The sequence below is a fragment of the Sorex araneus genome, chromosome X (genome assembly GCF_027595985.1).
Source record: "Sorex araneus isolate mSorAra2 chromosome X, mSorAra2.pri, whole genome shotgun sequence".
NCBI classification, from domain to species: domain Eukaryota; kingdom Metazoa; phylum Chordata; class Mammalia; order Eulipotyphla; family Soricidae; genus Sorex; species Sorex araneus.
In genome coordinates, this window is record NC_073313.1 from 79,549,247 (window position 1) to 79,572,793 (window position 23,547).

The window sequence follows — 23,547 nt, forward strand, 5'->3', positions numbered from 1 at the left end:
CATGACTGAGAATCATAGACTCACAAAACCACTTATCAGTGTAGATGAGTCCTTCCTGAAGACGTGACTTTTCACTTTATATTGTTGTGGGTCCACTCCAATCAGTTCTGGGGGGTGCACAGTGCTGGGAATTGAAGCCAGTCCCCATGCAAGGCAAGTTATCTTCCTCTTGAGTACTTCTTATCCCTACGGTTGGATCTCTAATGAGTCAAGTCTGGGATTGGAGTCCAGCACCATTAGCCATAAAGGGAGTAAGGAAGAGCTTGTGTGGGGGAACAGGAGAGCCTGGAGGGTACCTCTCAAACCTTCCACATTCTCTGATTAAAGTCAGTGGAAACTACAGCAACCAAATACATTCAAGACACCCGTAACTTTTAACTTCATGAACATGGTTTGGGTCACCCAACGCGGATAGGAACAAGGAATGGGAAAATATGTGCGGAGGGAAAGAGAATTTGCAATGGGTAGTGGAAGAAGAGAACATGGAACCGTATGCAGAATCAAAGGGTAATCATTCTGAGTGTAGTGGATTTATTTCAATATAAATATATTTTCATACGTAGCAACTGAGTAGTTTGATCCTCTCATATGCTTAGCTGCTAGTGAATGAGGTTTGACTAAGTACACTTCAATTTTCAGTATTTGAGATCCAGGATATTAGAGTAGGGTGTGAATCAGCTAGCAGGTTGAGAAAGACCTATGGGAAATGTTGGACTTTGTGCTCTGTTTCGAATAAGGTAGGGTGTTTCTTGGTGGTAGGTTAGAGGGATGCATCATGTTCCAGCAGACTTATGACTTTGTCACTGTCTCTGTACAGAGAATAAGTATGAATGTGGGGATGAGAATGGGTACTACGTGGCAAGATACTACTTGCCCATGTGTCAACTTGGTTGGCCCCATGTACAGTAATCAACATTAGCTTTCTGGTAGGTGTCTGGTTATCATTGCCACAAGGAGATCTTTAAATATAGGATTGCAATTGAAGGCAAGAAGCATGTGGTCCACGTTAGTGGACATTAAATGTGCTTGTAAATGGTATTTATTTCCCTTCATTGTTTTGAGGGCAAAACCCCATAATTATAGTAAGTGGGATGTTTGCTCTGATCAACTATTGCTCCTAAGCTGTGCTTTTCCATGGCTGCCCCAGGCCAGTTACTGAGAGGACAGTAGAGGGGGCCACGATTAGGGTATGGTCAACTCTGTGACTGTGTCAAGACCTCCTTCAGCTGTCTGGGGTTCTTTTCATCCACACACATCTGCGTGTTTTCTCCTGTTGCCGTATGAAGGTTCTCACTGCCTGCTACTCGTCTCTTTCATTTTTAGGAATTCCATGATCAAGCATCATGGCAAGTCACTGGGAGTCAAGTTGGTCTGATCATCTTACCAGCTCCGCTGCTCAGTAGAACCATGTCTGCTTTTTGCTTTGGAAGAAAAGTTTTGTCAACTGTTCCTCACTCCATAGTATTTGTGTCTGGAATATTAGGCAGTCATAAGAAAAGCTTAAAATGGCAGAGAAATACCGCAAGAGCAAAGGCACTTGTTTTGCGCACAGCAGACTCTGTATCCCTAGAACAGAACCACATATGCTTTCCCATGCACCTCTAGGAGTGATCTCTGAGCAGGGGTCAAGGAGTAAGCCCTGAGCACTGCTATCAGGCATGGCCCCAAAACAACAAAACCAAAACAAATTTTATATTTTCTAAACTGTTTCACAGAATCCTTAGTTATGATTCTGGGACCAAATATTGCATCAACTACATACATAACTTTAGAAAAAAATCAGCTTTAAGTAAATAAAAGATCCAAAAGGAACCTGTGCAAATCTGTGGGCAAACTCGTTGAGACTGATTTTTTAATTGTGGGAGGGGAATTTTGGGCCACATCTGGCTGTGCTCAGGACTTATTCCTCATTCTGTGTTCAGATATCACTCCTGGTGTTGTTCAGGGGACCATATTCTCAGGGTGTCTAACCCAGCATGCCCGCTTGTAAGGCAAACACCTTCACCACTGTACTATTTCTTCTTTCCCCGGGGACTCTGCCTTTTGATCTCTGGAGCAGAGATACCTCTGTCGAAGTTGTTTTGATCCCATGGAAGAAGTTTGCAAGTGACCAAGGGTGAGTATATTCGCATTCATGTTGATTCCGCACCTTCACCTGGACTCTAAGAGGAGTAACAGATTCCAAGACAGTGTCCTGTTGGCTGACTGTCCTCGAGCACTGAGAGCTTTATCCCCCAACATGCCAGATTACTTGTGCCCCTGTACTTTCACCTGAGTTTCCTCACAAGTAGAGAGGTGCATCATTTCTGCTCCATGCACCTAGGGAAACTGGTGGGATCCAGCATTCTGGTTATGTGCATTGGATGGACCCAGTGGGCATCCAGAAATGTATGGATGAGCAATATGGGAAGGGAAGAAGTGTGGTTTTGCCCCTCAGTGTTTTATGATCACTTTATTCACAGGATTTCCTGTGAATCATACATTTGAGGAGAAAAGTAAAATTGAGTTTATGAGGGGCCTGGGGGCCATTCATACATTGGTGGAGGAAAGTGGGCACTTTGCTGGAGGTTGCAGTGTTGGGATAATATAGGTGTCAACAATATTGCAAAACACAGAACACCAGTGAAAAAGGGAAAATTACAATATAACTGAAATACGAAAATAAAGTCCAGATAGCTACCCCATAATTAAACCTCACCTTGGAGATGGGTTGAAATGGAAAAAACCTCCAAGGTGTAGGTTGATCCTCATTTGGAGGAATTTCCTCCCTTGAGATGTGTACGCTTAGCTTCAAGCAGACGGTCCACTGCCTGATGCAACTAGGTTTCAGAATTGCCCCCAGCCCCAGAGGAAGCATAGTAGTTGTGGGTTCAGATTTCCAGGAGTGGCCATCCATCCTCCTGTTAGTTTCCATGTACAGAAATTCTAAGTATCTTCCAAGGCGCAGAGCCTTAGCCTGTGGTCTCTTGATGTAGCAGGGATTCACGTACTGATCAAGGGGCTTTCCTCTTAGGAAGGAATGTAATTCCCTGCTGGGAGCTGTACCTGCTTCCTGGCTTTCCAAGAGTGGGCAGGCAATGAAGGATACCAAGTGAGGGTGGGCCCAGCTGCTCACTAGTAGACGACCTTGGGGCTAGAAGAATCTAATTGCTGCATGTCCTTAGCTGTTTTTCATGGAAACTACAACCTCAGAGGAAATACTGTGCTGGGGTAGCAGAAAGCAAGCAAGGCAGAGCAAACCTGGCATATTATCCTTGCTTACTGCGTTCGCCTGGGGGAGGGGGTGCAAGCAAGGCCAATACCTAGAAATACTGCAAACTTGCAGGCAGAAAGAAGTTGAATTGGTGGTCATTGGTCTCCTGTGCAAAACACACAAGGAGCAGAACTGCCCTATGGGTCAGGGGTTAGTTGAGGCTAGGAAATAAGGAAATTTAGTCCTCTCTAGCAGGAGCTCATGACAGGCAGAGAGAGTGGGTAGAAAAAATATTCTGGCTCTGGGTTTATGTGACAAACAAGAACCTAAGGGGGAGCAGTGAACCAGGTGAATAAAAATTTATGGAGTGTGGAGGTAGCTCTGAGTGTAAAGAATTTGGGGTTTAAGACAGACATGGATCTGAGATTGTTGCCCACCTTAGCTCATGACCTGGAATTATCCATTTAAGCTCTTTGGGTCTCTTGCTTCCTCTCAACGGAGATAGATAGAGCATCTGCTTCCTGGATTGTGAGGATTAAAATATATTTGTGGTTTAAAAAATATATTTGTGGTTTAATGACAGAACATCTGCCTTTCAAGTCTCAGGCCACTAGTTTGATCCCAGGGACAAGTTCGAGACCACTAGTTTGGTCCTAGGAACAAGTTTGAGGCTACTAGTTTGATCCCAGGGACTATCTCATGCCATGATAATTCCATGGCACTTCAACGATGAATATGTGAGCACCTCCAAGTATGTGTGAGTACATAGCAATAACATTAACAAATGGAAGGGAAGGGAAAGGAAATGAAGGGAAGGGCATGCAAATTCACTTAATATATACTAGAAATTTAAGTATAAGCACTCATTTCAGCATCAAAGACAAATACTGTTCTCATGAGGCTGCATATTTTTTGCTGGGAGATATGAACACTATTCTCATGATAGGTAGTGGAGGTAAGTTGGAATTTGTTAGGAAAGTGATTTGGTAGTGAGTGTTTGCTGATGAGTTACTTTCAAAGACGTGTGAAAAGACACTCCTGAAAATCATCTTCAAAGATCCAAACCAATATTACCTAAATTCAAAAGTGATCCCATTCAAATTTCAAAAGTACATAAAATTAATAAAATGAGAGTGAGCCGGTTTGTTCTAGCACCTCTGATGGGCATCTTAGGAATTAACAGCAAAAAATCCCTTAAAATTTGATATAGCCTGTTTAATCTTACTTGCTTAACTTGTCTAAGGACAAGTTACATCTTTTTTGAGGGGTTTTGGGTCACACCTGGCGATGCACAGGGGTTACTCCTGGCTCATGCACTCAGTAATTACTCCTGACGGTGCTCTGGGGACCATATGGGACGCTGGGAATTGAACCCGGGTCTGCCGCATGCAAGACAAACGCCCTACCCGCTGTGCTATTGCTCCAGCCCCCAAATTACATCTCTTATTTGAGATCTAAAAGTCTATCACCTATCACCTATCCTAAGTGTATTGTTCTTGATTATTTTGTATGCCTGCTTTTGTTTCAATACGTTTTAATTGTTGTGACTTTGTATTATCATTTGAAGTCAGGATATGTGAACCTCCATTTTTTTCTCTCTCATGGTAATTTTTATTACCTTGAGATAATTTATCTCAATAGGTCTCATTCCCCTGACCCTGAAAGAGCCTCCAATCATTGAGAAAGACAAATCCTTAAATATGCTAAAATCTCAGGGCTGAGTGTAATAGAGACGTTACTGGTGCCCGCTCGAGTAAATGGATGAACAACGGGATGACAGTGATACAGTGATACTTGGTAATAATTTATGGTGTTTTGGTTTCTCCACATTTTATGTTGTTTTAACCTAAGGTATTTTGAGAAAGACTGTATTAAATAATTTTATAAATTTCTTTAGGTAATGTGGAAAATTTAACAATATTAATTCTTGAAGGCAGTGAATAGAGAGTACTGTTCATTTCTCTTTGTCTACTATTTAATAGTCTTCGCAATGTGGGTAGGGGGCATAACTCCTTTGTTAAGTGTGCTCTTCGATATCCTTTTAGATGACATTGTAAATGGTATCATTTTATTAATTTGTCTTTCCTCGAAGTCATTTTTTACATGGAAATGCAATAGTATTTATATATTAATCTTGGATTCTACCATTTCATTGTGTTCATTTATAATCTCTAGTCATCTTTTTGGAATTTTTAGGGTTTTTCTATGTATCTGTTCATGTCATATTGAGAATATGGAGATTTCTTATTTTCAAATTTATATCTCATATGTACTTCTCTGCAGTATCTTGCCCACGCGCCTACCTGTCTTTCCCGGGGCCCCTCAGAGGGGATGGGCTCCAGCTTCCCTCCCCGCCCCGAGCAGAGCTCCCGGCGGCCGAAGACCTCCGGAATCTAGCCACAGCCATGCTCAAGGCCCCTCTCCACACATTCGGACTAGCCTCACGCATGAAGGTGCGGGCAGAGGAACCCAGGTGTGTGTAATCCCATCAATAGCCAACATCCAGAGACTTAAAAGCAAGCTCCCAGAAGCGACCGCGCGATATCTTATAACCTACTTCGCCCTCTGGGAGAAACTGGCAAGCTACTGAGAGTTTCCTGCCCACATGGGAGAGCCTCACAAGCTTCCCATGGTGTATTCATATGCCAAAGCCAGTAACAAGCTGGGTCTCATTCCCCTGACCCTGAAAGAGCCTCCAATGCGGCATCATTGGGAAGGCCGAGTAGAGAGAGGCTTCCAAAATCTCAGGGATAGAACGAATGGAGAGGTTACTGAGACCGCTCGAGCAACTCGACGATCAATGGGATAATGATGATGATGATGTACTTCTCATATATATTGCATGTACTTCTCATTTTCAAGTTTGTATCCCATATGTTCTTCCCTAACTGATATGCACAGAGCTTCCAAACTAAATTGAACAGTAGTGATAAGAGTGGGTATCAATCGCTATGTTCTTATTTGTGGAAAAGCTTTCAGTTTTCACCAGTTTGGAGGATATGATATGTGGGTTTCTATAATACGCACATATATATGCCCTTTATTTTTTTTGAAGTAAACATTTTATTTAGAGGTTTCTGAGGGAAGGAGGAAGGGATAAATGGGAGAGAGAATAGTAAGAATAACGCATTCAAGAGAGAATGCGGGCTTCTCCAAGGGTGGAGGAATCTCTACACACATCTTAGCACTGGACACGAAAGCATGAAAGTACACATCTCAAGAGGGGAGATGCGGGCGACACACGTGCTCAGGCACCGCATGTGCTTGGCCACGTGGGCACAAGCAGCACATGGGTTCGGACAGCATATTCTCTATATGCCCTTTATTATGCTAAGGTACATTCGTTAGTTTTCCATGTTATTCTTTTGAAAGGGAATGGATAATACCACCTGCTGCTTTGGTTTCTTCACCAATCCCAATCAAGAGTCAAATAAGGGTGTTCTACACTGCAGGCAATTATGTGAAAATCAACAAAAATTTAAGTTTATACTACCCAAGAAACTAAAACAGTGTGCCTACTACATCTAGGAAGATTCTTAATTTTTGTTAAAATTTCAGAAGCTTCCAGCATTCCAATTTAGGCAGGAGATTTAGTGTCCCAAAACTTTTGAGTCATCATGCCATGCCAGGAAAGATGAGCAGCTGAGGTTTACTTTTTCTGGAATAAAGGATTAAAAATGACTAGTCATATAAAATAAAAGGAAATACCAGCCACAACCATGATACTTTATGTTGAATCTGTCTCTAACATTAATTATTTTGATGAGTTAAATAACGTACCTCTAACATTAATTACCTCGATGAGTTAAGTAACATATCCACCTCCAGTATGGAAACAACAGTTTCACAGGTAGTTTTAAAGCATTAACCAAATTTTATTAATGAACCACACTTTAATAATTGAGCCAAACTTCCATTAGTTGAGAACTGTAACATAAAGGAGCTCTACTGATTTTTTAAGCTATAGGAAGGCAACTTGTTTAAACAAAGCATACAAGAAAGCTTCAGGAAAATATCACTACATATTAAAGCTGAGAGATGTGCCAGTTTACTACTACTTTATGCTATGGCACAATTACTTGTTTCTTCGTATTTCATTTCTTGCGGTGGTAGGCAATCATATCTTCAAGGTATATCTCAAGTTGTTTAACCAAGAAGATCTTCTTTAATCTGAAAAAAAAGACGCCTTTAATTAGTCTGAAGATTAAAGACTGAGGACTAACTAATGTATCCATGATATGTACTGCACACAGTTGATAAAAAATTAAGCCTTATCATCCAATGTGAATAGCAAAAGCACTCATGCGCTAAGTACTCAGAATGCGAACTGAGGGCTCAAAATCACCCCCAAAGTCTGGTGAGAATGGAAGGCTCATTGGATCTTCAAAAGGGATTTAGATTTGGGGGTCAGAGTGAAAGTACAGTAGATAGGGTATTTGTCTTTCACACAGTTGACCCGGTTTGATCCCTGGCACCCCATATGGTCCCCCAAGCCCACTATGAATGATCCCTGAGTATAGAGACAGGAATAAGCCCTGAGCATTGCCGGGTGTGACCAAAAAAGGACTTAGACTTGCATATATGGCTACACATAAGTCGCTGGAGTCGATATATGATGGTAAACCATGGTTTGAGGCTTCAGAAAAGCAACACACACACTGTAACTTCCATAAACAGACTCCCTCCTGTATTGGGCCATTATGCTTTAAAATAAAACAAAGACTTTTCCTTTGTACTTACTTTCTGGCCTCTCTGATGGTAAGAAGGACAAACTTCTTTTTGACTGAGAGAGGTCCACGCACATCTTCAAGCAGACTAAAGATTCGATCGTAGACTGAAGATACAAAGAAAAAGTATTTATTAAATATAAATATGGGAAGGAACGCCATCTCAGTTCATCTACCACCACAGCTAACATGCTTCATGGATAGGATGTTACAAGTGATTGAGTGCTAAAATCACAGAATTTTCACGTATCTAAATGAGAAATATTTTGCATACACAAACCAAGACAAAGAAAACATTTGAACAGGTCTATTAGGAACTTCAGACAAATGAAAGAGAAAACATCCTACATGACACTGAGCCTGAATTCAACTAAAAATGAGATCAAGGACAGGCTTGAAGTTCTAAAGGGAGCAGGAGAGAGACATTGTTTCACTACTTACTTTTCCCAAATCGCCGAACTTCTCGGATTAACTGGAATCTGATGCAGCAGTTAATTTTATGCGACATGTTAGCAAATGTTGCTGGGTCATTTTTCGCTGCATGAGAAGCCTGAGCTCTATCCTCTGATTCACTGTAAGTGCTGCTTGAACTCGCCTCCACTTCAGCTGCACTGCAGTTTGGGCTTTCATTATCATCATCCTTGATTACAATGGGCTCATCATCCTGTATGACTATTGGTTCATCATCTTGGATTTCAATTGGCTCATCATCTTGGATTTCAATCAACTCGTGCTCCTCCTTGGGTTCCTCTTCAACGGTAGTATCATCTTCGTTGGATTCCTCCTCAGCAGGAGTATCATCATCATCGGATCCCTCTTCATCATCATCATCATCATCATCATCATCATCATCATCATCATCATTATCATCATCATCATCTTTTTCAGTTTCCTCTTCAGAAGAAGTATCATCTTCTTCAGATTCCTCTTCAATAGTAGTATTGTCTTCATTGGATTCCTCTTCAGTAGGACCATCATCTTCTTCGAGTTCCGCTTCAGTAGGAGTATCATCCTCTTCGGTTTCCTCTTCAGTACGAACACCATCTTCTTCGGATTCCTTTTCAGTAGAAGCATCATTTCCTTCTGATTCCTCTTCAACAGGAGTATCGTCTTCTCCAGATTCCACTTCAATAGGAGAATCATCTTCGTCGGATTCCAGTTCAATAAGAGCTTCTTCGGGCTCATTTTCAATAGGAGCATTGGCTTCTTCGGGCTCATTTTCAATAGGAGCATTGGCTTCTTCGGGCTCATTTTCAATAGGAGCATTGGCTTCTTCGGCCTCATTTTCAATAGGAGCATTGGCTTCTTCGGGCTCATTTTCAATAGGAGCATTGGCTTCTTTGGGCTCATTTTCAATAGGAGCATCGGCTTCTTTGGGCTCATTTTCAATAGGAGCATTGGCTTCTTCAGGCTTATCTTCAACAGGAGCATTGGCTTCTTCAGGCACATCTTCCATAGGAGCACTTACTTCTTCGGGTTTTTCGTCAATGGGAGCACTGACTTCTTCGGGTTTTTCTTCAATGGGAGCACTGACTTCTTCGGGCTCATTTTGAATAGGAACTATGACTTCTTTGGGTTTCTCGTCAACAGGAACATACACTTCTTTGGGTGAACCATCATCTCCCTTCATATACTTATGTTTAGGTTCACCATATTCAAGTGAATCACTCTCAGGTGGATCTGTGCCACTATCCATTTTCCCTCCTATGAAGTTTCACGGTCGAATCAACTGCAAATCAAATGACAAGATTGATCGGTTAACTAAGTTAATTGTACCAAGTCCACAGGTAGGTGGCAGTGCTCTTCAGTGCTGAAGAAATTATTTCTACCAAAAAGCAGGAGTTATGTGCAAATATCACTTCCCACCACTAGGTGAACACAGTATCACACAATGAGCCACTCCTTTTCTCTTGAATTCAAGCAAATGTGGCTGGACAAAACAAGCAACAAGAAAACATTCACAAAGCTCTGTCACTATGATTTAATGTTGTCTTCATGCCCTATACAAGTAGAGAAGCGGAGGAAAGTCTCACTGGATGTCACACTGTCAGATTCACAGTGAATCACCAAAAGTCCCTGTCAGTGTATGATGATCCTCATCCTGTTTTCAGTCATAGAGAAGCAGATTTTATTTCCCTGCAAGTCTGGTACCTCTACTTCATTTATTCAAGCTCCTCTGTGCCGGGGACCTTGCCAGGCCTGGCAGAATAATCCCCACATCATTGGAGTTTATATTCCCTTGGGGAGACAGCAAGTGATCAGTCAGCATATGAAATCACAGATTTAATTTCAGTCAGGGAAGAAGTGAGCAAAGATGAGACAGGGACCAGGAGGGATCCCTGTGGGCCTTGTGGTTGGGCAGGATCTTCTGAGGTACATTTGAGCATAGCCGAGAGGTGCAAAAAGAGCACGTCCTGTGCAATTGCAGAAGATATGCAGGCTGTGGTTTGACAGGGGAATGGACTCTAGGTAAGAAGGAGCAAGGAAGAGAGACAAAGAGGACACCTGCGAGGCCAGTATAGCAGGATCTGATGGTTCAGAGTTTAGGGACTATACTGGGAGTACAGATTTTGTTGTGAGTGACTAGGAGAGATGATGAGAGATCTGCAGGATGGATAAAACATAGTATGACTGATTACCTATCTACATGATTGCTCACAGTAGGGTAGACAGTAGATTAGAAAATAAGAAGATGAAGAGCCAGGAAATTAAGACTGGAGAATAATTTTCATACTAGAAGCTATTGTAAATAGCTTGCTGAGAGATGATGGTAGCATATCTTTGAGGACAGGGAATAATCACAGGAGGCAGATTTGATATAGTTTATCAAAGTCCTGGCCTAACTATGGGATTAGAAGATAGCATTAAATACCGGTAGAGGAAATTCTGAGTGACAGGAAGTGTTTGGTATGAATTATTGAGCATCTTATGGTACCAGGGCTGTGCAGGTGTGAGGCAAGTGCTCATAAGAGTTCTGTGCAGTGAAATTTCCTGTTTCTGTTTCAGAAATCTTACAAGGGTAGCTGGAATCAGGTCATAGTGGCTGTGTTTACACTATGGTTGTTTGCAGACTCCTACTACTGGGCTATCTCCACCCCCATGCTCTCACATGTTTGGATAGTGGGTTGTTTCAGCTCTATGTATTTCACACCTCAGGGATGAGTGATGAAGTGAGATGTGGAGAACTAGGAGGAGAGTACTTTTGCAGGGGTAAGTCAGAAGTTTAAACAGGCAGTCAGCTGAACTGAAATATCTGCCATTTGAGTGTCTGGTAGAGTGTGTTGGATTTAGGTGTCTGGAATTGAAACACTCACTGAAGACAGCATGTCAGAATTTCTGTTTGAAAGTGAACCTCAGGAGCAAGTTGTGGTGTTGAGGCAGGAAGGCGAGAGCTACTGCAGTGAGCGTCAGTATTACTGCTTGAACACTGCATGGGATTATGTGGGGATGAGAGTATGTTGAGGAGAAAACATCTCCATCTCCAGATAGAGGTGCCTGCTATTTTTTTTTGCTTTTTGGGTCACACCCAGCGATGTTCAGGGGTTACTTCTGGCTTTGCACTCAGGAATTACTCCTGGCGGTGCTTGGGGGACCATATGGGATGCCGGGGATCGAACCCGGGTCGGCTGCGTGCAAGGCAAACGCCCTACCCGCTGTGCTATCGCTCTGGCCCCAGTGCCTGCTATTTTTAAAACTGAGAGAAAAGAGGAAAAATTTCATAAAATGGATAAAAATTCTAACAGATATCTGCACTCCTGTTAATAGTAGTACAAGTCACTATTGGCAAGGTGGCAAAACACCTCAAGTGTTCCCAGATAGATAAGTGAACACAGAAATTGTGTATAGACACAGTGAAGTACTGCTCAGCTATAATAAGAGATGAAAATCTTGTAGTTCACTGCAACGTGGATAGGACTGGATGGTATTATGTTGAGCAAAGGGAGTCAGAGGGAGGAGGAAAAGCATAGAATAGTTCACTCGTTTAGAACAGCATTCCTCAATCAGGGGCAAGAACCTCAGGAGCATCCAGGACATTCCAAGGAGACCACAGAAGAAAACTGCAGAAATGGGGTGTCACACCATGAGACTAAAGGGGAAAACCAATAGGACAGGGGGACAGAGAAATGAAACAGGGTCAAAGAAGGCTATGGTTGTAAAAGGATTGAGGAAGAGGGGTGTTAAGTATAAAGTTATGGACTGGAGTGCTAGCACAGCGGGTAGGGGGTTTGCCTTGCACAAGGCTGATCGGGTTCAATACCTTCGTCCCTCTTGGAGAAGCCGGCAGGCTACCGAGAGTATCCCGCCCGCACGGCAGAGCCTGACAAGCTCTCCGTGGCGTATTCGATATGCCAAAATACCACACTCCTGAACTACTATTATCACTATTATAAATATAGATTCTTAATGCTTTAAAATACCAGAGGCCTCTTTCAGCTTCTGGTGGCCGCTACCATTTGTGGCTTCTGGTGGCTACTTCTCTAGTCTTGGCTTAAGTCATCTCATTGACTTCCCTGTAGTCAAATCCTCTTTTGTCTATCAATAGGGCTTCTTGATTAGGTTCTATCTGAATAATCCAGATTAAACTCCCATATCAAGAACTTTAACACTTCTGAAACTGTCCCTCCTGCCATGTAATGGTCCCATTCCCTTGTTATGGAGATGTGGTGTAATAGATCCAAACTAAACCCTTTCATTTTATAAGCAGAGCAAGCAGCACTGAACAAGTGCAAGGATTCTGCAACCTGAAACTGATTTCTGTCTTCTGATGGAACCGGCTGAGCATTGAAGGTTATAAATCTTCTCCTGTTTCTGCCAGATTTATTCTCCCAGGGGAGCGGTAGAGCTCCCCACAAAGCTGATACTCCTGTGTTAAATTAATGGAAGGTGAGAAGCCTGTGGCAAAGTCACCAGGAAAGGGCCCCGATGGCTGGATTCCTGAGGCCAAGCCCCCTGCCCCCCCCACACACACAAAGAAAGCCTCCTTCCTAACTAGGTGCAGGGACATGGAATCAATCTGAGGGGAGTCACTGACCCCAAAGCACCACAGCCCAGTGACAGACCTGAGGAAGTCCCCTCCCCCCAACCTGACCCCTGCTTCCAGCAGCAAAAGTGTGGAGTCCAAGAAGAGCCTTTCCCCTTCCCCTCAACAGTGCCCCCATGCCGAATCCTTGAGCCCCGGAGCTCTACAGCCCTCTGCAGGTTTAGAGCCAGCATTCCTGGGCACCCCATCGTCTTTCCAGCGCCGAAGCCATCAACCTACCCTCAAGGATTACACTTGTGACTCACTTCTTGCAGCGCAAATCTGAGGCACAGCAGTGGTGGAAGGGGCTATCCACCCACTGTGGGGATATGACTCAGTGTTCCAGAAGGCAGCATACTGAGCCGCCTCCGCCTCGAGAAAGCCCCATCAGGGCCCAGGTGTCCACGAGACCACGCCCCCACACGCTGTCTGAAGAACCGGCTCCGTGCCCTGCCCAGCCCCCACATTCCCCGCAAGTCCCTGCGAGCTTGATGGCGCACCGCAGGCAGCGGGACTCGGTTGAACTCCGAGGTGTAGCTACCGAGCCTAGGTAGCTGAGGTGACTGATTCAACCTCAGCCAGTCACAGGACAAATTTCCTTTTCTCAGGGGGGAGTATGGACGTTCGGCAATAATGCAGCCAAGCACGGGTGAGACGCCTAGAGGAAGTGAAGTAGGTCCCACGAGGGGAGAGTGTGGCTGCGTGACTACAGGGTATGCACAGAACACCCACAAACGTGAAGCTGCAATGCGCACAAACAGCATTCTTTCTAGAAGCGCGCTCTAGGTGGAGGCTTTGGGAATGGCAGACAGCCAGAGGGGGGCGCCGCAAAACCTTGGAGGTTTCTAGGGACCCTACCCGCAACCCAGAGATTGCGAATACAGAGCAGGTGCTTGTGAGCTGGGGCTACGAGCCTCTGGTCTCATCCTTGTGCATCTCGGAATCCGAGCCTGCAAGCGGACGCACCACCTGCCATTCATGATCACAGAAGCCGATACCAGGCGGACTCCGTATCCACCGGCACCACACCTCCAGGAGGAGTGGTTTTCATGCTGGTCACCAAGCAGTACCGGGTGATCAAGGAAGGCAGAAGAGGACCCCTCCCACACCTCAATGAGTGAGTTCAAGGAGATTCTTTGACGTGTGACTCAGCTGCGTCAGTGTGGCAGTGATGGTGGCTGTATGCCATGCGTCCTGCCTTCGAAGACTCTTGTGTGCACTTTCTTTCTGCTCTCTAAGCCACCGAGACCCTGAGTAGGTGAGTGAACAAAAAGAGCATAGAAATGATGGCTAAACAGGTCGAAGTTCATTATAAACTTAGTGATGGCTGAGGGGTGGAATTATGTGCATAAGAAAACATTAACAGCTCTGTAAATCACCAAATCTCAAAAAAAGGTTTTAAAATTAAAGGAAAAAATTAAACTTTAAAAAAAGACAGTTAAAAATTTGGGGGGTAACACCCCTCTCCAAAACATACTGGGACCAGAGAGATAGCAGAGTAAGGCCCTTGTCTCCACTTAGCTGAACTGCTGAGCAAGGCAAGACTAAGTGCTGAGTACAGCTGGGTCTGCCCAGCCAAAAAACAAAAACAAGTCAAAACCTGGCATCATAAAACAGGAAATATAGCTCAACGCTCTGGAGTTCATGCTTTGCATGCAGGAGTCCTAGATGTGAAACCTGGCACTGCAGGGGCCCTAAAGCTTTACCATGAATGAGCCGAGTATTGAGCCAGGAATGGTGGGTTTGCACCCCAATAAAACAAAAGATAATAGAATAATAAAATAATCAAAACTGAATCATCACTACTGGGGAAGTGTCTCATGGGTAGAACACAAGCATCCTATTTGAGAACTAAGATGCAATCCCTGGTAGTGCAAAAAAAAAAAAGGAATAAAACATCTTTATGAAAACTACCTATCAAACAACCTGTTTGTTACACCATAATAAGCATAAGCAATATACTTTAACAGCATATGCCTACAGAACAAATAGATATCCTCAAATATATATAAAAGAAGAGAAGTACGGGAGGGTAATTGATTTAACCTTTAGGCCTGGGGAGACAACCAAAAGGATTCCATGCATGTGTGGCATAAGGAATCCCTGTTTTGATTCCCAGTCCCCAGGGTTCCCTTGCACCACCATGTGTAGTCCTGGGGGCCACCAGCATCACTGGCGAAACCCAAAACAAGTAACATAATATTTTATTGTGGAAGATTTGGGGGTAGGCTGGCCACCACAATTCGGCTTCAGAGGCTACTATTCAATGGGTGTCCTGGGGTTGTTCTTGGTCCAGTTCACATGCCGTGCCAGGATAAAAAATGGGTAGGCAGCATGTAAATTTAATGACTTAATTCCTGTGCTATCTCTCCTACTCCATTGTTGAAGAATTGAAAACATTTCTCCAAATTCCAAACCCTGAAAATTGTTAGCTATGCACAATAAGAATAGCAGAAACTCTAATAAATGTCATTTAAAATGAGGTGGTCTAATCGTGAACAGCTTTGTAAAGGTCTATCTCACAGTGATTCAATAAAAAGTAAAATATACATGGAGGGATAGAGAACAAAAATGGCATTAAAATGACATTTTAAAAGCTGATCTAATCATGAACAGCTTTGTAAGTGTCTATCTCACAGTGATTCAATAAAAAAGTAAAAAGGAGCATATAGGAATAAAGAATAAAAAGAAATAAAAATCAAAGGAAGCAGTCCTAGTACAAACTTTACATCACTAAGTTGTGGACCCTAGAAAAAATTGTCTCAATTCTTAGAATCATACAATTTCCCCAGCATGAATCAGGAAAAATCAGGTATCAGTTGTAAAGGAGAAAATTAAAATCACCCAAAACCACTTCAAACACCAAAGTCCTAGATGAGCTGTTTTCACAAGGAATTTCTTCTGAACCTTAAAAGATGACCTATTGCCTAATTTATTCAAAATACCCAAAAACTATAAAAGGGAATCCAAATACACTGAATTAGGCCAATGACAGTTATACCAAAATTAGACAAGAGTAAGGCAGATATTAGAAGCAAAGAGAAAACTATAGAGCCAAAGTCAAGAGTGAACATAAATACAATTTTAAAATATTCCCACAAAAAATATACATGAACTCAATTCAACAATACATTGAAAAGCTCATCATGACCAAACTGAATTAATCCCAGAGGTGTAAAAGATGGTTCAATATAAGAAAAATAATAAATGCAATTTTCACATTAACACAAAGATAAAAATCACATGATCATATGACTAGATGATAAGGTATCATTTGAGGGCCAGGGAGAAAACTCAAAAGGTTAAAGCACAAGCCTGGCATGAACAGAGACCTAGGAACCAAGGATTGACCTCTGGCACCACAGGATTCTCAGTACCATCCATCTTAGACCTGGTGGACCCAAAGATACGCGCTGGAGTCCACCTGGAATGAGAGAGCATTTGACAAGATTAGGCATTTTTTTCTTCCTTAAAAATTTTCACAGTATTTGGGAATAGTTACAAGATATATCTAAATAAGAGAATCCAGGGGGGCTGGAGCAATAGCACAGAGGGTAGGGCGTTTGCCTTGCATGTGGCCGACCCGGGTTCGATTCCCAGCATCCCATATGGTCCCCTGAGCACCTCCAGGAGTAATTCCTGAGTGCAGAGCCAGGAGTAACCCCTGTGCATTGCCGGGTGTGACCCAAAAAGCAAAAAAAAAGAGAATCCAAACATAAACAGTCTATAACTAGCATAACGCTCACAGATGGAAATTGGCAAGTTCTGACTCATAACTGAGGAAACCAAATCAAGGGTATGGTTTCACTGGACTGAAGGGGATGTTAACGGTACAATGGTGGGGACATGGTGTTATATCAAACATTATGAGGAGATGTGAATTTGTACCCCTTGAAATGTTTAGTCCTGGATATTTGTATACTTAAACAATATTAAATTAGAGATACATAGTCATAATACAAAATGCACTCAAAAGATTTTAAGACTTATTAAAATCAACTCAAGAGAGTATTGTGCCATACAGGCAGGAGGAGATGTGGAATGGGGGGATGGGGGAAGAGACTGGGGATTTTCGTGGTGGATAATGTGCACTGGTGAGGGGATGGGTGTTGGATGACTGTATGATCGAAACTCAAACATGAAAGCTTTGTTACAGTACCTCACGGTGAATCAAAAAAAGATTAATAAAAATTAAAAAAGTGAATGACAAAAACCTTATATAAATGAAGTTGTCCTAAATAAAAAGCATAGAGGAGCATGTGGGAACTGCATATACCATCTTGGCACAGTAAGGTCCCCAGATCTTCAGAGAGTGACACAGACAATAAAGCCGGGATTAGTGTCAGTTGTGGTAAGAAAAACTGAAAGAAGAAAAGAGAAAGAGGACAAAGAAACTGGGGCTGAGAGTGATACAATGGGTGCATGCCTGATGTATTCTAACGCCGACAAGGCATATGGTCTCCTGAGCCCTCCAGGAATGTTCCTGGAGCACAGAGCCTGGACTGAGATGCAGATGGCCTGGCAAAATGAAAGGAAAAGAAACAAAACAAAAAGAAAAGAAACATAGTGAAAAGAACAAGAAACCAGGAAAGGAAAGGAAAAGAGAAAAAAAAACATAGGGGAGACAAATAAAGGAAGCGGGCCAGGCTGGGCCCAAGGGGAAGAGATCCCAAAGATGGCGGAGGACCGGAGAGGGCTTGCACCCTGAATCCTCTCCTCAGAGTATTGCCCTGAGTAGGTGGACACCCGCAGAGCAGACTCTAAGATCTCCCGAGACAGCCCCTCCACGAAATAACTGGGCACGAGTGGGAGAGGCACAACCAGACTGAGGGCGATCAAGATGGGCTGGAGCCCGCGACTCTGGAGGAGCCTCCTTCCCCCGTTGCCCTGAAGCCTAGCGCCCTAAGCCACCCGCACACGCACGGAGTGACCACAGGCTGATGGTGGGCATTCTCAGGCTGACACCAGCCACCTTCCAGACTGAGAGTTTGGGGTGCGGGGCAACCAGAAGGGCCCACAACCCTTAAAGAATCTGCCCAGGGCCAGGAAGCGACCCGAGGAAGCCGTCCAACCGCCTTCCCCATTCAGGAACAGGGGCGGCGCCCCACAAAGGGACTCCTTCTTAGCACAACTCGCACCTCAAATCCTGACGCTGAGCCCAGAATCCTTGAAAGCCCTCCACAGAGCCACCACCCCAAGTTGCTCGGTCCTTTTCCCTGGCGCTAAAGCCCATGACCTACCTACTCGAGGAGCTCAGATGTGCCCGGGGTCGCGGCAGCGCTAGTCTGAGGCTCAGTGGCTGTAGAAGGCGCTAGACATGCCTCGAGGCTATAGACAGAGTCCCAGAAGGCAGTGCATGAAACTTGGTGGGAAATCTCAGCGGGTAGTGTGCGTGGGGGGGGAGGGGGGATATCCACAAGGCCACGCCCCCTCGCCGTCTAAAGAGCTGGCTTGCTGCCAGCCCCAGTCCCACCATCAGGTTCTAGCCAGCTGGATCCTGCAGAGCAGGCAGCAGGCCGTAGGAACCCCAAGGGACAACTCCGGTGCCTCCATAGTCTAGAGCAAATGAATTGCGGCAATTGGCTTCAGGGGGCCACGAAGCCTCTCTTTTCTTCAGAGGAGGGAACGTGGTGGCTCAGAGGAAATGGAAGGCCTTACGAGAAGGCGGGGCAAATCACAGGACACAAATACACGGATTTGTATGAAACGCAGGGAGCGGGAGGGGTACCCGACTGCAGGATACTCAAAGAACACCCATAAATGTGTGCCCTCACCAAAGAAACATTCTCGAAGCCCGCTCTTTAGGGAGTCTACTGGGAATGCTGACAGATAGAGGGGGAGCTGGAGAGAAGTCCAGCTTTTTAGAGACACCCCTAAATGGACCCCTGAATCTATACACACACAGCAGATATTGCCCAACCTGAGCTACATGCATGTCACCTGGTGAAAAAAGAGCAATGTGTGAGAATCCACCCAATAATGATAGAATATTATTATTGACAAGAATAGACTTTAAAAAAATAATAGCAATACAATATTGGGAACACTGAAAAGATATTTCTTTTTTTTTTCTTTTTGGGTCACAACCAGCGATGCTCAGGGGTTACTCCTGGTTTTGCACTCAGGAATTACTCCTGGCAGTGCTTGGGGGACCATATGGGATGCCGGGGATCGAACCCGGGTCGGCCGCATGCAAGGCAAACGCCCTACCCGCTGTGCTATCGCTCCGGGCCCTGAAAAGATATTTCTACATAAGAGAATCCAAACATGAACAGTCTGCAGCTAGCATCATACTCAAAGTTGGCAAATGTCAAGTTCTGACCTCATAACTGAGATTACCCAAACACGTAGAGGGAAGGTAATCAAGGATGTTGAGTTCCATTGGATTGAAGGGGAGAGGAAATGGTACTTTTGTGGAGACACGGTGTACATTTTGAGGAGGTATGACTATCATGCCCCTAAAATATACACGGTATTTTCAAAACCATGTTACTTCAGTAAAAATAGGAAAAGGTAAGGCTGGAGAGATAATATAGCAGTAACACTTGTTTTGCATGGTTTGACATACGCTTCTTCTCAGGCACCACATGTAACAGCTGATTTCTACCACGAAAGATTCCTGAGCAGAGTCCAGAATAAACACTGATAACAGCTTGTTTGAGCCAAAAAAAACAAAGCAAAAGAAGAGGGAGGGTTGGTGAAAACAAATAGTAAACATTACTCCCAGTAGACAGATTTCCAGAACAGATTGAATGTAATTTTAAAAGGAGTCAAAAAACAAACTGAGAAATGCTTAAATAATGCACATATCCTCATACTTACTTAAACAATATTAAATGAGAGGCCCATAGCCATAATGAAAAATGCATTAAAAAATTTAAGACTGACATAAACCAATTCATAGACGTGCAAGATAAATATAAAAGAAATATCTTAAATAGAAAGCATAGAGGAGCATACAGGAACCCTGTATTTCACAGGGCACAATAAGGTACTCAACTTCACAGGGAGTGACCCAGTATATACAGCCGGAAAGAGGGACATTTAAGAAGAGGGACAGTTAAGAAAAATCAAAATAAAAGAGGAGGTGAGAGAGTACAGTGGGTGGGGCACTGCCTTGCATGTCCGAATGAATTCTATCGCCAGCCCGACAAATGGTCTCCTGAGATCGCCAGAAGTGTTCCCTGGGCACAGAGCCTCCAGTAAGAGGTAGATTGGTGTGGTGAAATGAAACCGGATGAAAAGTAACGAAAAGGGGAAAAAAAGGAAAAGAAATGAAAGTAGGAAAGGAAAGAAAAAGAGAAGAAGCAGAGGTGAGACACAAAAAAAGCGGCCCCGACCATGCCCAGGGGGAAGAGACCCCAGATTGAGCAGAGACCCCAGACAAGTCTTGCTCCATGTATCCTCTCCTCAACGTGGTCTCGGACTCCGTACGTGGCCCACACGGCATTTCTGAATATGTGCACCCCCCGCTGAGCAGAATCTCAGATCTTCTGCGATAGAGCCCCGCAAGGCGTAACTGGGCACCCGTGGTCGAGATTCAAGCAGACTGAGGGTGACCACGATGGGCTGGAGCCCGCGACTCTGGAGCAGCCCCCTCGCCCTATGTTCCCCTGAAACCTAGCGCCCTAAGCCACCCGCACACACACGGAGTGACCACAGGCTGATGGTGGGCGTTCTCAGGCTGATACCAAGCCCCCACAAGAGGCAGCCACACTCTAGACTGAGAGTTTGGGGCGCGGGGCAACCAGAAGGGCCCACAACCCCAAAGAATCTGCCCAGGGCCAGGAAGCGACCCGAGGAAGCCGTCCAACCGCCTTCCCCACTCAGGAACAGGGGCGGCGCCCCACAAAGGGACTCCTTAACACAACTCGCACCTCAAGTCCTGACGCTGAGCCCAGAATCCTTGAAAGCCCTCCACAGAGCCACCACCCCAAGCTGCACGGTCCTTTTCCCTGGCGCTAAAGCCCATGACCTACCTACTCGAGGAGCACAGATGTGCCCGGGGGTCGCGGCAGCGCTAGTCTGAGGCTCAGTGGCTGTAGAAGGCGCTAGACATGCCCCAAGGCTATAGACAGAGTCCCAGAAGGCAGTGCGCAGCAACTTGGCGGGAAATCTCAGCAAGGGGCCTGGGTGTGCACGAGACCACGCCCCCCTATAGGAAGTCAATTCTCACGCATGCGCAGAGTATGAGCGTGCCTGACTGAAGGGTACTCAACGGCCACCACGACGGTGGAGTTGAGCCCTCACCCAGGCAAAAACTTCTAGAAGCCCTCTCTCTAGGGAGGCTTTGGGAATGGTGGACCACCAGATGGGGAGACCCAGAGTCTTTGGGCGACTTTTGGGAACCTTACCAGGACCCCAGAATCTGCGCGCACACAGCAGGTGCCGTCCAGCCTGGGCTGCAAGCATCTGGGCGCATCCTGGTGCATCTGGGGCTGCACCAACAAGTTGCCGTGCCACCTGCCATTCTCAATAGTGGGCGCATTTTCCAGGCAGATGTTACTGGCGCCCAAGGGCATTTGCAAGTGAGGAAATTATAAGTCATCTAAAATCACTGCAAATACTAAAGTCTTGAAACAGCTTCTTCACAAGGAAGTTCTACCAAACCTTTAACGGTAGCCTATTGCCTACTTGTTCCAGATGACCCTCAAAACTGAAAAAAGGGAATAATACCAAAAGCATTGTAAGAGGCCAATATGACACTAATTCCAAATTTAGACAAGCACAAGGCATATTAGAGACAACGAGGAAATTATATAGCAAAATGTAAATAACCAATGAACATAAATGCAATGATCCTAGAAAAGTCAAGTAAGGTGAGCCAACATGACCAAGTGAAATTCACCCCAGGGATGATAAAGATGGTTCAACAAAAGAAAATCAATAAATGTACCATTTCACATTAACTCAAAGATAAAACTCACATGATCCTAGCAATAGATAATGGAGAATACTTTTGAGGGTCTTGGAGAAAAGTCGAAAAGTTAAAGAACAAGCTTAGCAAACACAGGGACCTGGGTCTGATGTCTGGCACTGCAGGACTCCCGGGCAGCCATGTCTATCTTAGCCTGGATAGACCCCAGCTATGTAAATGAGTCTTCACAATCATGACAGAGCACTTTGCAAGGTCAGGCATTCATCTGTATTTTTTAAAATCTGCAATAGTTTGGAATAGTGACAAGACAGCTTGATATAAGAGAATCCAAACATGACCAGTCTATAGCTACTATATATTTCAGGGTTGTAAATTTCAAGTTCTGACCTCATAACTGAAGTTACCCAAGTGGGAGGATGAAAAAGAATCAAGGGTGGTTGAATCTATTGGGCCGAAGAGGAGGGATATTGGTACTTTGGTGAGGGCTTGGCTTATAGTTTACCTTTTGAAGAGGTGTTAACTTATACCTTTAAAACGTAACACCGTTACTGTCACCCCATTGCTCATCGATTTGCTTGAGCGGGCACCAGTAACGTCTCCATTATGAGACTTGTTGTTACTGATTTTGGCAAATCAAATACGCCATGAGTAGCTTGCCAGGCTCTGCTGTGCAGGCGAGAAACTCGGTAGCTTGCCGGGCTCTTTGAGAGGGACAGAGGAATCAAACCTGGGTTGGCCATGTGCAAGGCAAATGCCTTACCCACTGTGCTATCGCTCCAGCCCCTAGAGCCCAGTTATTATATGTAAGATTTTCCTTATTCATTTCTAAGAATTGGTTTATATGAGTGTTAGCATTTCTGGACAGATTTTGCACTATGGCTCTGAACCTCTAATTCAATATTGTTTATGTAAGAGAATACAGACTACGCATTTGAACATTTTTCAATATGTGATGTGACCTCTTTTAAAATTCATGTGCCCTGTATCAGGAATCATCTACTGTGATTTATGCTGTTAGTTTTCAAAATAATCCCTCACCCCTCTTCTTTCTTTTTGATTTTGGGACCACAGAAGCGGTGCCGAGGTAGTTTTTTCTGGCCTAGGTGCTCAAGGATTACTACTAACAGTGCTCATGAGATAAATATACTACAAAGGACAGAACCTGTGTTGAATGCATGCAAGACAAGTGCATGCAGCCGACCCGGGTTCAATTCCTAGCATCCCATATGGTACCCCCGAGCACCATCAGGAGTAATTCCTGAGTGCACGAGCCAGGAGTAACCCCTGTGCATCACCGAGTGTAACCCAAAAAGAAAAAAAAATGACGGGGCTCTAGTGTAAGGCATATTACTGGGGGTTCAAAGTATAAATTGAGGGCTGTGCACAGTGGGACACTGGCGGTGCGTGTTCTGTGACACCTGCCATTATCAAAGTTGGAAATCATGATGCCTCTATTTAAATAAAATAAACCTTTGAGGGCGGAGAGAAATAGTACTGGGGTGAAGGCACTTTCCTTGCATCTGGCATACCCTGGTTCTTTTTCCTACAACATATATGGTTCTATGAGCGCTACCCTCATCTTTCCCAGCAGAAAATGGGTGTCTGCAGGATCTGACTATTTTTTGTTCCCCAACAGCACATGTACTGTAACTCTAATCCCACTGTGATGAAGTTTGGAGGTGGGAACCCTTGCAAAGTAGGTGATGAGGGCTCCTCAAGTTTAAGGGAA

The 23,547-nt window shown here is 44.3% G+C and overlaps 1 protein-coding gene across 8 annotated transcripts in view; it reads right to left on the minus strand.

Moving 5' to 3' along the window:
* Positions 1-7,057: 7,057 nt before the first annotated feature.
* LOC129400000 (glutamic acid-rich protein-like) overlaps positions 7,058-23,547 on the minus strand; it is a 62,162-nt gene continuing 45,672 nt past the window's right edge. For all 8 annotated transcript variants that reach the window (XM_055122154.1, XM_055122156.1, XM_055122155.1 and 5 more), the window contains 3 exons: positions 8,362-9,649; positions 7,934-8,027; positions 7,058-7,363 (listed from right to left, as the gene is read on the minus strand). In XM_055122154.1, coding sequence (XP_054978129.1) covers positions 7,288-7,363; positions 7,934-8,027; positions 8,362-9,616 — 1,425 coding nt within the window. In that variant the 5' untranslated portion in view covers positions 9,617-9,649 and the 3' untranslated portion in view covers positions 7,058-7,287. The remainder of the gene's footprint in view (positions 7,364-7,933; positions 8,028-8,361; positions 9,650-23,547) is intronic.